Source organism: Oreochromis niloticus, linkage group LG20, assembly GCF_001858045.2.
Source record: "Oreochromis niloticus isolate F11D_XX linkage group LG20, O_niloticus_UMD_NMBU, whole genome shotgun sequence".
Lineage (NCBI taxonomy): Eukaryota > Metazoa > Chordata > Actinopteri > Cichliformes > Cichlidae > Oreochromis > Oreochromis niloticus.
In genome coordinates, this window is record NC_031984.2 from 7,715,234 (window position 1) to 7,729,211 (window position 13,978).

A 13,978-nucleotide genomic window follows, 5' to 3' on the forward strand; every position below is an offset into this window, starting at 1 on the left:
TTTATTATGGCAAGCCCTGGAATCCATGAAAACAATGGCTCGACTGTATCCTATAGACTGCATTCTGAGGTGGGAGTTGGATTCCCCTGTTTGGTGACTTCATGCAAGGCCTGCAGCTGAGGGGCCTCAAGAAAGCTCTTCATGGTGCACCAACGCATAACAGCCTACTAGGTATGCTAGTGGTTCCTACAAAGTTAGATAAAGACTGCTGATTTTGAGACAGAAAAACCTGCATATTTACAATTTGTTTTTCACTCAGACCAAAACGCCAGTGATGCTTAAAACTACAGGTGGTGCATTGTAATTCGGTTTAGACAAATATGAATTTCTAGTCTTCTCCCATTACAGATGTATTCATTAAATATTTGAACTTGGGTGCAGTACTGTGTGCAAATATTTACAGAACAGCAGTTCCGGTTGGCATAATAACTAGTTTGGCATATTGAAAGCACGTTTGCACATTTATTGAGATAATTACCTACAACAGAACAAAAAAAATGCTGTTTTTTTTTTTTTAAATAAATCAAATTTCAGCTTTTAGATGTAAATGTAAGGGAAAGCACCTTGCGACATATCTAACTATATTTACCAGAACATGAACTCAACTAAATAATCAAATCAATCACACAAAAACTCAAAAAGAAGGAAAAGAACTGAACAAACATTTTGAGAGAAGTAAACACATTTTCTGGCCAACTTGTGGGGGTCAAACTCCAGATCAGGCCTGCTGATAGGTGGCAGTGTGGGGATATTTATTCCGCTGAGCGACGCTGCGGGTGAACAGTCGAAGAAGCAAAGATGGCAGCGACCATGAAATCGTCCGTGGTGAGGAATATTTTTAAACAAAAATCCACTTTTTTTGTCTTGCAATTTTTGTTACTGTATCGCTGTTTTAACAAGGGATGCAGAAAGAAAGGTGGCATCGTGTATGTGTGCGATTAAGACGCCGAGCTTTCTCACGGCGGTGATATTTGAAAGCGCCGTCACACCCTCGTGTAGCTACCGTAAAGCGATACCTCCTTGTGTTAAAACACTAGCTCGACATACGTTGTAATTTTGCAGCTGTTGTTCGTGCAAGCTTAAAAACTATGTGGTGAAATAATGAGCTCAATATCCAGATCAGGGCAGTGGCCGCTGCAGGTGATGGGACACCCAAGCTAGCATGCTAGCAAACAAAATAAAAACTGGCCTGTAGTTAACTGTCTAAGAAACGACAAGCTAAAGCAGTTTATGTCCCCAATGAATGACCAATACCCTGCTCAGTCTCGTTCAAATGATATTTAAGTGCTTCTGACGGGCCAACAGCACAGTAGGACGACCACATCACAACGAGCCAAATGTGGAGCAAATGGTTTTCATGTGTTGGACAATGTGGGTCACGGTAATGCTAAGAGGCAGTGTGATAAAGCTATGCGGGTTGCAGAGGATGTGACTGACGGGTACAAATCTATATGCACCATTACAAACAACTTTCCAGCTATTGCTTTTTATTTTTTTTAATGCAATAGTCTTGTATTGCAGTACTTGTTTAGAATTTGTTCTGGTGTCTGATCTGCTGTTCCCCTCTTAATAATCTTTGTGTTGAGGAGGAATGCACTGATAAATTTCTTTTAGCACTTCGAATCAACTAAATTACAGGTTTTTGAGGTTCACAGATATAGCCTATCTCGAGGTTCAAATAAAAAATGCATAGTTTATTTATTTATTTTACCCTCTCAAAAGGGAAATTGCAGTGCAGTGCCAGCAAAATCACACCACATAACTTTTATTTGCGGTATTTTTCGATACATAGTCGACTAAAAGCCAGACCTGTGCTGTGGTGAATTGGGGCCAATTCGAAGTCCAGGACAGGAGGTGAAAAATAAAAACATTGTGCAATCCCGCATAAAGTAGGCCACTTGGTCACTCTAAATGAAACTGAACACAGCTCGTTGGTTTTACTCCTTAGGCTTGATTTAAAAACAAAAACCCCACACACATTCTTTATTTATAAGGCTTATTTTGATCTTACTAAATGCTTTTCCCATCATAAGGTGGTGGGTTTTTGTTGTTGTTGTTGTTGTTTTTCCCAGTTAACACAGTTGACATGTCCTTGTGATGCTTGTGATTTCATCTTTGGAAAAGTTGCTGCTGAACAATACTTATAACTCATAGCAGAATGAGCTAAATTCTGTCAGGGCATGTAAGATTGTCATGTTTAACAGGCTAAAATGAACTGCAAACTCAAGTCATTTCTCCTTGTTTGCAGGCAGTTGAAGATGTGAATGTAACGTTTGAAGACCAGCAAAAGATCAATAAATTTGCCAGGAACACGAATCGGATGACGGAGCTGAAGAATGAGATATTGGAAAGGAGGGTGAGTACTACCGGGGGTGGGAAGACGTGGTTTAGTCTTATATCGGAGCAAGGATTTAGAGTGTTCAATTAAATTTACAAAAGTCAAACTACACCCAGATGTGAGTTTTTATATCTAGATAAAATTATTACATTAAATTCAAAATGACAACTGGCACTCTGATCAGGAAGATTGAACTTGGTTAATGACTGGAGGAGAAGTCTGACTACTTAGCACTTTATTTGAATCGGCTTGTGTTTGAATTTAACAGAAAGTAACCTCATTCCTTTATCACTTGTGCACTGGTTTCACTTTCTAGCCTAGTTGCTGGAAAAGTGACTTTAATTAGCTGTTTGGTAAACCTTGTCATTGTCCTGCTGGTGGATATGGATATCCATGGAGATGTTTCTAATGCTCTTTTGTTGTCCTTTTACTTTAAAATGACCACAAAACTGACTCAGTCGATACTTTGGACCACATTTACTCTCATCAGCACAAACCTCTTGGTTTAAGGGAAAAAACCTGTTCCATGTATCCACTTTTCTGCTGCTTGTCTGGGTCATTGAGGGGCAGCAGTCTGAGCAGACCATGCCCAGATTTCCCCTCCCCAGCCACCTCCTTCAGCTCTTTGGGGTGGGGGGGGGTTCAGAGGCATATCCAAGGCAGTCAAGAGATGTCTTCTTTCAGACATGTCCTGGGATCTCCTCCCAGTTGGATATGCCCGAAATGCCTCTCCGAGGAGGTGTGCAGGGGGCATCCTAATCAGATGCCTGAACTGGCTCCTAATGATCAGCAGAGCAGCAGCTGTACCAAGTTCCTCCTGAGTAACTGGCCTCCTCATCCTCAATCTCTAAAGCTGAAACCAGATGCTCTTATGAGGAAGCTCATTTCTGTTGCTTGTATCTGATCTTGTTATAGGTCAGTTTAAGAACCAGTTGGCCAGGGAATTGACGGCTTCACCTTTATGCGCAGCTCTGTCTTTGATGCTGTTAGTCCCTCCATCCTAGATCTGAAGGGTGTTACATTAATGGTGTTCTTCTTGTGAGATTTAAATCTTGCAAGATGTCTTTCAGGCATTCAAGAATAATTCATTCAGGATTTTGTAGAAACATAAGTAGATGAGTTGTTTGCCTGCAGTTGTCAAATTCCTTTTGACTTCAATAAATGATTACAGTATTGAAGAAACACAGAATGAACCTCAAATCCCTCACATTTGTATTCTAGAGAGAAATGTATGTGAAAAGTTTGGCTTGCACCATATTCTCAGCCCCTGTGTTGTCCCTGTGTTTTGTTACCCACACCCTTACCCACACCCTCATCAGCTGTGACCTGCTAATTTGCTGTGTATATGTGTATAATTATACTTCCCCCCCCCCCCCCCCCCCCATTTGCAACATCAAGCTAATTTAACATTTACAGTTCATCCAGTTTTGTTTGTGTCATTAAAAAAACAAAACTGGATTTGAGCGTTGAATGATGCATCTTGAACTGTGACACTAAATGACTCCTTAATTACCGAGGTTTATTTACAACCACCTCAAACTGACTGACTGTGAATGTCTTCCTGCAGAAAACTCTTCAGAACCTTCAGGATGCCAGTGATGACCTAATGCTGTTTGACGACAACTCTCTATTTATCCCTTATCAAATCGGCGACGTCTTTATAAATCACTCCCAGGACGAAACACAAGAGATGCTGGAATCCGCAAAGGTAAGTGTAACGCAGACGGTTTCTCAATACCTTCTCTAAATCACTGTCTTGTGAGCTTCTTTTCAAATTTCAATGGCTTTTATCGATCACAGTTTGTTTCAAAGACATTCCTTTCTGTAAACACAAAGATTTATCCTTGTCGTGTCATTCCTTTGAAAGTCAGCTTATCAGTACTGGAGGCCAATGCAGTCCCAAAATGTTGAGGGAAAAGTGAATTTTGCATGCTTTTTGCTTTCTCTAATGTGTTGTTGTCCAAAGATGAAAATATCGTTGCATGCACAACATTCAGAACTCATCTAAACAGACTCACTGAGCACAGTTTGACAAATGTGTCTGTTGTGTAGTTTATAATTACTTTCAGAAGTGCGTGGACAAACAGTGCTAAATGCCTGTTCAGTTATACCTACTGCTTACTAGCTATGAATCACAATTCATCAAAACTGTGTCATGTGTTTTGCAGATAAGAATAACTTGCTTGCAAAATGGAAAAACTGTAGTTTTGTCAGTTAAATCTAATGTATTAATTCCAAAATCTCTTTAGACCAAGAATTTCTTCATAAATCAATCAGGATTTTGAGTCTTTTCATCACTCAGACCTGAATTGGACTTGTGCATTTATCTGATAATACATAATTAACAAATGCTTTTATTTTAAATGGAGAGTATTTTTAGAAATGCTCCCCTGGGTAAAGGATTTCTAGCAGTCCTGTTGTTATGTCCAAAAAGCAGTCATTGTTATCTTTGCCTGCCAAGTATTCATAATTCAGTTCCCTTACAAAAATTCTCCTTTTACAAAAAGTACAAGTCTAAGTCTCAATTTTAGGTTTGAGAGCTTCCTGCTGCACCTTTTGGAAAGACGTGTAGCAATGGCGGTGCTCTGTGGCTGCTGCATGAGAGACGTTAACCAAGAGGGACTTAAGATTAAACCTTCTCCGTTCTGTAATTTCCATTATGTCTCCATTTGTCCTTGTGTTGCTGTGACTTCGTCACAATAGGACATACTGCACAGCCCTGAACTGATTGATTGAAAGGAGTCTGCTGCAAACCTTGAATGACAAATATGTCGAAGACAGCTCAGTCATTATATCGGCAGATTATATTTTAATGTGGATTTATACCAGTCATTTTAGATGATTTCTTACCTAAAATGATCTCTTTTAGTGTTTGGAATGTGCTTTTGATGACATAAATGGAGTCATTTGGTGAAATTGGTTTAGGAAATGTCTTGTGTCTGTTGCTTGCCTGCTGTGGGGAAATTGAACTGGCTGTTCTGTAATTGGAGTTTCTGTGTTCTGTAATCAGGAAACACTGGAGCAAGAGGTCCAAGACCTTGAGAAACAAGTGTCAGCGATACAGCAAGTGTTGAGTGATCTGAAGGTGCAGCTTTATGCCAAGTTTGGTAACAACATTAACCTGGAGGCAGATGAAAGCTGAGCAGTGAAATGGACTTTGACAGTTGCCCCAGTTTGGACTTTTCCACAGACCTCCTGTATCGGCTTCACAACATCCCCCAAAAATGATTTCTTACGTTTGGTAGCATCTTTCATTTATGCTAATAATGTGTTTGCAGTTTGGTGTTCACAAGGTCATCAAAAAGAAATGTTTTGCGCAAATGAATAAATGTACTTCATTTCTAATGAATTTCAAGTGGTCGCATATTCAATTGTTTTTCACTGAACTGATTACAAATTTGCCAGAAATTAAAATATTACAAAGCTCTTTGTTCTTTTTACAGAGTCTGAAATGCAGCAAAAGGATTTGTGTCATTTGAAGTCTTATTTATTTTTTGCTAAAGTCAAAGGTAGGACAAAGTGTTTGTGACACATCGGTGTAGTCGTCAATCAATAATTTAGAGTACACTGATTTGTACTCATTGCAAAGTTTTGACGTCATTCTCATCAATCATTAATTCATTCTGTCTGAGAGTTTTAGAGTTTGGTCTTTGACAGAAACGATAAACGGACGCGTTTTCAGCAAATGACGCTTCGCTGAGACACGTAGTCGCAGGCTGAACGAGTGTGCAAATATCGAGGTCTCTGCTTTAATATGTAGCCATTCGGTTTAGATATAATTTAAAACAACATGCAAGAAATCTGCATCAAATCCACAAAACTCAGTTCAGAGGGGGGTCATTTTTAAAAAGGTAAAAGGAAATAGCCACTCACTAGGTAACATAGAAGTTTGATTTTTGGGTGTACGTTGAAAATGCTGATTAAATTCTCAGACCAAGAAGACTGCACGAGAGAGAGAGAGTGTATTTGTTGTTGGAGGAGGGGGGCGGGGGTAGTATAATCTAGTACCCAGTTCAAACTGAAATGCACTTCATTGATCTGTAACAATTCAGCAGAATTAAAAGATGAATTATGTTGTCTTTAATGTCTTTCCTCCATTTTAATCCGGCATATACAGTGTTCTGGATGGTTGGTGGCTCTCACAAATATCAACAATGCACAAACCTCATTAAATTGTGCCCTCAAGTGTGGCCTGCGTGAGCTAATAAAATGTCTGGGATAAAAAAATAAAAAATAAAAGAAATGGAGAGCTTGAAGTTATAGCAGACACCTCTGGAGAATCAAGATCTCAATTAACAAGTTTCCCCTCCCTGTAGGGTTCCTGCTGAACATTCATAGCTATGATTAAGAGGAACACTGCCCACACAGGCTTGTCTTTATGCACAGCTTGTTAAACCTCAGGCTCAGAGGAACATGCATGGAAATGACTGGAGTTATTTCCCTCATGGCCTTGTTTACTCAGTCTCTGCCCCTTCGCCCCCTGCATCTGTTCGTTTTTACCTGTCCGCTCATTCCCTCGCTTCCCCTCAAATGACGCACACGTTGATATTTATCAGCCGCGCTGCTGGATTGATAGCTTTTAAAGTGGCATGATTTGGAGTGAATATTCAATTAAGGTCGGGTATAGTCTGCCAGAATCTTGAGATTCATTAGTGTTTGGACACAATTTCAATAGGATGAAGTCTGTTTAATTCACCAAACACTGTCATCTTAATTTGTTTATTTGGAGGAACACGATCTGAAGTTGTGACTTTAAATAAGGTACATATATGTGGTAGTCTCTGCTTCCTTTGATTTAAAGTAACAGCAAAAACATACCAGTGGGTGTCTCTAGTTCCCCAGTAATTTCAGTGAACTCGTATCTATAAGTAGAATCGAGATAAGCTCTCTGAGATCCCTCAATATAGCTGCGCATTGCAAATATACGTCCAAACATGTTCACGTCATGTCTCCTGCAGAAGAATTATGAATGAAATGTAAAATAAACCAAAACAAAAACAGCAGTATGCATCTGGGGCATCATTTTCCCATAAAAATCAATTGCATGTATTACATATACAACAAACAGTTTGATTTGCCTGCTTTCTAAATAATAAAAAGAAACAGTTGTTTGAGCGGGTATCCCTTGTTTTTCCATGAAGAGTTTGTGCACACTTTATATCATTTTCTGCGCTGGTGCTACAGTGAAAAATCGTGTTTGCTCACTGTCTCTGTATGTTAGCCTAAATGTCAGGAGAGTCAACTCAGACGGTTTGAAAAATCCATAGCAGCTACAGCCATTCTTCATCACTTACAGCTGTTCTGTCTCAGCCAGCTTTTATTCATTACAAGGGGGAGCAATCCAGCCCCTCTCGAAAGCACAATGCAGCGTGCTGCTTGTCAAATGGCAGGCAGTTCAATAACACAATATTACATGAATTTGCAAAATTAAAAGCCCTGCAGTACATCGTGTTGTTATTTTGCTGTTGTTATTAGCATACAGGTCTGCTTTTTTTCCTCTCTTTTAATAGACTGGAATTATTTTCTCTGCGACAATTCACAGCAAATTGTGAAAGGAAAGGGAGTAAGATGGCAGGAAAGAAGAATGCCTGGCCAGACCTGATTGGGGAAAAGTATTAGGTTTGCAGAGGTAATACAAGGATGTCATCTTTGTAGAGGGCGTATTGATAATTTTGGGTGGGTATAAGGTCTCTAAACAGGGCTCGGATTTTGAGACATTCACAGTAAGTTTGTTGGAGGAGTGCTAAAGGAATAGTTCAATTCAATTTGATTTATATAGCGCCAAATCACAACAACAGTCGCCTCAAGGCGCTTTATATTGTAAGGTAGACCCTACAATAATACATGCAGAGAAAAACCCAACAATCATATGACCCCCTATGAGCAAGCACGTTGGTGACAGTGGGAAGGAAAAACTCTCTTTTAACAGGAAGAAACCTCCGGCAGAACCAGGCTCAGGGAGGGGCGGGGCCATCTGCTGCGACTGGTTAGGGTGAGAGAAGGAAAACAGGATAAAAGACATGCAGAATAAATTGATTGTATATGTTTTTTTTAAGTAGGTGAAAGGCTATACATGTAAAATTGAGGATTTTATAATGACCTAGCGATGCGAGCACCTGTGTAAAAGTTTAGGTTTGGATCTTTTTTTTTGGGTTAGAAAAGAGTGGGACAGCAGCACCTGTATAATGAGCAATGACATTTCTTCCTGGGCTAGAACAGAGTTATTATGTAATATGTTAATGATAGATTAAATGGCGAAAAGGTAAGATAGAAAAATAAACAAGCAGCTCAATGCAGTCATTTCTATTGGAAGCTGGGATGCAAGTAATTAAAAAGCAAAGTGTCCAAAACTTGCAAACTCAACTGCAAAACCATATAGATGACTACTAATACAACCCCAACACCGAGTCCTTACTTGAAAATGATGGTAGGAAGAAGGAGAAGATCCTGGGAGTGTAGACGCTAGTGGCGGTGAAGTGATGGGGACTTGGACGAGGCCTAGAAAGGTGTCGTGGTTTGGCTGTATTGTAAGGAAGCACTGACTGAGGACAGAAACATAGGCAGTATAGTCAATATGAAAACAGTGCATATCTTGGTAACAATGGCAAAAATTCAGAAAAATATGAGAACTTAAATTTCATAGCATAGATTCGACATCATTTTTCCAAGAAAACTGGGCTACTCTAAAATGTCAATTAAAAACGGAATGCAATGAATTGCATATCTCAAATGATTTTAGTCACAATAGTTCATGTTTAAACTGTCAAAATGTATCATTAAAAAGACAAAAAAGGTTATTTTGAATTTAATATCAGCTTCTAAAAAAGTTGGGATAGGGCCATGTTTACCAAGTTAGCAGATGCATCCCCTCTTCTTTTAACAGCAGTCTGTAAATGTCTGGAAACTGATGCGACCAGCTGCACGACTTTCGGGGAGGAACGTTGTCATATTCTTGTCTGATAGAGGTTTCTAGCTCCTCAACAGTCCTGAGGCTCCTTTGTCATATTTTTCGTTTCATGATGCTCCAAATGTTTTCAATTAGTTAGAGGTCAGGACTGCAGGCAGACCAGTTCAGCACCGGACTCTTCTACTACAAAGCCACACAGTTATAATAGCTGCAGTATGTGGTTTATCATCGCCTTGGAAAGACGCTGTCTGGATGGGAGCAGATGTTGGCCTGAAACCTGTATATTTAACACCGATGGTGCCTTTTCAGATATGCAAGCTGCCAGTTCTATGGACTCAAATGCATCTCCATACCATTAGAGATGCAGGCTTTTAAACTCAGTGCTGATAACAAGCCAGATGGTCCCACTCCTCTGTAGTCCAGAGGATGCAGTGTCCTTGTTTTCCAAAAAGAATTTCAAATATAGATTTGTCAGTTTTCCACTTGGACTAAATGAGATTTGGCCCAGAGAAGATGCTGGTGCTTTTGGATTATGTTCACATATGGCTTCTTCTTTCCACCATAGATCTTAAACCTGGATTTATGAATGGCATGGTGAACTGTGTTCATAGATACTGGTTTCTGGAAATTGAGGACAGTTTGAATACAACAGGAAGAGTTACATTCGCTTTGAATGTGTGGCTATCACAAGCCTTGGATTGATATTGATATGAGGCTATAAAAGCAGCAACAAAATTCAGAACAACTTTAGTAGTACAGTAGTCCACAGCTCTGTTTGTACACAGATAAGTTTCTGTTGTAATTTCATATTGTTTACTTATCATTTAGAAAGGTGGTGTCACTACAGTATGTTATAAATCAAGGATTTATAACATACTGTAGTGATTGACCAATAGGCACGCCTCAGCAGAATGCTAGCATTGGCATCATTTCTTTAAGAAAAAAAGACACCCCCCCCTGGCCAAGTTGGAGGCAATTTATGTATGATGAGATTAAAAGGAAGTAGAATGGCTCTGCTGTGAACCCTAAAGAATAGCAATAATTATTATAATTTCTTTATAGGTTCATTAGATGAGATAAAGATTTCTGTAAGTAGGAGAGTTTTATCTCATGCAAACCACCATTACACACGCCTGTAGTGATTTGTTCCTCGGTTGGATTTGAGATGATTTCTCAGTCGATTTGCAGATTAATCACAGCTAATTTAGAGGTTTAAAGCTTTGCTCTTATATTATTACTCAAATATGGTTGATTTTGGACTGTTTGGATATTTCAATACATCAGTGGAGCATAAAGAAATAGGGGTGGTCAATTTATATGCCAAATAGTTAACTGATCAATCAGAACAATTACCAAGCAAAGTGAAAACAGTAACAAGTTGCAGCCTTAGTCTTACACCGTTCTGCCTTTGTTGTGTTTCAGTCAAGTAGATTGGAAAGCCCAACTGAATTTCTGAATGATGGGACAGGATATAAGAGTCCTTAGCCTTGACAGCTGCAGTGAAATGCATTATGAGAGAATGTCAAGTAAGCTATATCATGGGGATTAAGAGGGAAGGCCTAAAAAGCACAAAGCGAGATTGAGTGCAGTGAAGAGACCTCGTGTCGGGGGCTGCGAGAAGCACAATCCAGGGATGCACCTGTGTCAACAAATGTCACAGATCATTTAGGAGGCAGCGATAGGGCACACAGCTCAAACTGTAGACGGCACGCTAAGTTTTTGTGAGACTTTTAAGTCTAATTAATTTGATGGTAATGAATTCCTTCACTTCCTGTGGACAGGGACTCTGGGCCGCATTATGTGTGGAGGCTGAGCACTATGTTGGGATATCTTCTGTCATTCATTTCATTACTGTCTGTCAAGATGATCAGCCGAGACAATAAAGGCGCAATTCCACTGCGGCGGCTTATGAATCATCTGAATGATGAAGACAAGTCTGTGTGTGGACTGATCCCTCTGTGAGAATTTCTGTGTGTGTGGGGGGTGGGGGGGCATCGGTGCAGCAATCAGAACTTATAAGTGCTTCGAAAACAAATTGGTGTCTCAGAGCCAACATCCAGTGGTTTATTTAAAGATTTGTTTATCTTTCATTTATGAATTGCTGAATTGGAAATTAAAACTTTCACCCCGTGTATTACCAAGCCTCTGCCTAGAATGCCTAAAAATGTGTGGGAGTCTAAGGCTGTAACTTTCCATCAGTTAGCTGCTTTAATCACAGGCCCCTAATATGCAGAGAATATTACTTCAGAAATACATTTCCATATCCACCATGGAAAAATAGACCAATAACTTACCATATGAAAGACAGTAGAATGACTCCAAATATATCAATGAATATCATTACCTAAAATTTTTGTCAGTTACACAGCAAAGACCTTGAAGAGACGGACATATGCACGCTTCACGGCATGTTAAGAAAGAATAGACTGTTTAAAACCTACTATAGTTTTGTCTCTTAAAGGGATTTTATAGAACTATTTTGAGTTATATGCAGCAATGTGTCTATAATACCCCACCTCCTGCACTATAACAGCTGGGATTTATTTGTCACATTTAGCTGACAGTTGGTTGCTAGTGGATGTTCGAGGCTCTGGTTGCATCTTTCTTTTGTATTTACCAGACCCTCATATGTCAATCAATATATGTTTCACTCTGATTGGTAGGTGCTTCCCATTTCAGAGCAGTAAAAGTTATTTTGCATCATCGTTGTGTGATATGTGGCACGTTCTCTGTGGAAGGGTGGATGATTTCTAACCATTTTAGTCACAGTGGAGGTCGTGTTCGTTAAGGGCTAGACAATCTGGATCAGTGCGTTTGTCTACCCCTCTGGTTCACAGGTCAACACCTGTGATAGTTTATTCAGGTATTCAAGGTTCCCGGAAGATCAAGTAAATTTCCTTTTGTACTCCTTTTTACATTTACTGTAATGTCTGGAAAAAGATACCGGCATATGAAAATGCAGAATCTTTGGACGAAGGACAAGATTGTGGGTTTTGAGGTGTTATTGTCAATGTAGCTTTCTCTATACGTTTTAGGTCTTTGTCCACATATAAAAGGCATTTTGGGTCACTGAAAATGGAGCTTTTGAAAAAGTCCCTCCAATGTAAATGTTTTCAGAGACTCGAATAATGCATTTGACATGCAGACAGGGAAAATGAAGATTTGTGTTATGTCAAAGGCGTGCACCTTTATGTCCTTTTTAAAATATCAGATGGTATGCAGTGTTACTGTTTTTAAGCTTCTGATTAGCCAACATTTCTATACACTTACAGATATAACACAGCCTCTTTCTTTAAGATAGATAAGAGCTTTATTGTCATTGCACAGTCATACATAGTACAATAGTACAATGAAATTGGTAAACTGTATAACACAACACAGTAACTTAGTAATAAAAGGCAGAATGAGTGTATGTTTATTGCACATTATTATTGCACATTGTTATTAATATTATTATTGTTATTGTTGTTCCCCCCCCCCAAAAAAAAGTCCAGGTCAGCTGTTAGCATTGATTAGGGCTATTGCCCTGTTGTAAAGCTGTTCTTGAGTCTATTAGTCAGGACCTCAGCAGCCTGAAGCTCCTGCCAGACGGCAGCAGCTTAAACACCCGGTTGTCCTGGGTGTGTACCGTCCCGTAGGATTCTGCCTTCTTGAGACAGCGAGTGCTGTGCAGGTCCTTCAGGGAGGGAAGAAGATGTCCACTGATTTTTTTGGGCCATATTAATGACCCTTTTTGTGTGCTGTGGTGCAGCTGGAGAACCATACAGAGATGCCATATGTCATATAACGGTTGAAGACGATCAGCAGCTCCTTTCTCAGGTCCATTTTTCTGAGGATTCTCAGAACATGGAGATGCAGTTGGGCCTTCTTTAAAACCGCTGAGGTGCTTTTAGTATGCACTTGAGACAGCATGGCATCTGTTACATTTTCATGTGGACAGATGTATCTTTCAAAACAAAAGCAGAAATTCTCAAGTACCCATATACATGTGGACTTAGTCTTAGTATTGACTCTTAATATTTGACCAAGCATTTGGGTGCATGTATGTAAACAGTCCACTTGGAGAGCCAGAGCGACTATGTTTACTGAAACTGTCACCATTAGGGGTGGCTGTAGCTCAGGGGGTGGAGCAGGTCATCTACTAATCAGAAGGTTTTAGACCTTCTACAAAAAAATAAAATAAATTTTAAAAAACTGAGTGTGAGTGTTAGATAGAAAGCACTTAAGCAAAGTGTATGAATGGGTGAATGAGACAAATTGGATAAGCACTTTAAAGAACCAGTCCATTACTATCATGTGATGATGATTTAGATTCATCTCCAAACAGAGGCTGGCACGTGGCACCAGAGTTCTTGAACTGGGGTCAACAGTCTAACAGGGATTGCTTCCAAATGCCTCCATGAAGTGGAGATTTTTGTTTAAATGAGGTGTCTGGACAAGTGTCGGATGGATACGATGTTTCCAAAATATCTCAACATCTGCTAAATGAGTTGGCGCAAAACCTTGTGCAATTATTCACTTTTAAGACACTTATGAGACAAGGGTGCAAATGTTTGCTCCTCAGTGAAATATTTGAGTAAGTCTGCATGACATTACACTAAAGTCAAACTAGTGTGGTAAACATTATACCTGTTAAAAATCTGTACGTTAGCATCATTAGCACAACAACTGCTGTGCCTCGAATAGCTGGCAGTGGGTCTGTAGAAGTCTGCTAATAAGGTATTAGAGTCATA

The 13,978-nt window shown here is 39.6% G+C and overlaps 1 protein-coding gene across 1 annotated transcript; it reads left to right on the forward strand.

Moving 5' to 3' along the window:
* The first annotated feature begins 687 nt into the window (after positions 1 to 687).
* Positions 688 to 5,766, forward strand: pfdn4 (prefoldin subunit 4). The gene is made up of 4 exons (XM_003438969.4): positions 688 to 825; positions 2,249 to 2,356; positions 3,906 to 4,046; positions 5,349 to 5,766. Exons 1-4 carry the CDS (start codon positions 799 to 801, stop codon positions 5,478 to 5,480), a joined length of 408 nt encoding a protein of 135 aa, XP_003439017.1. The 5' UTR covers positions 688 to 798; the 3' UTR covers positions 5,481 to 5,766.
* Positions 5,767 to 13,978: the final 8,212 nt, after the last annotated feature.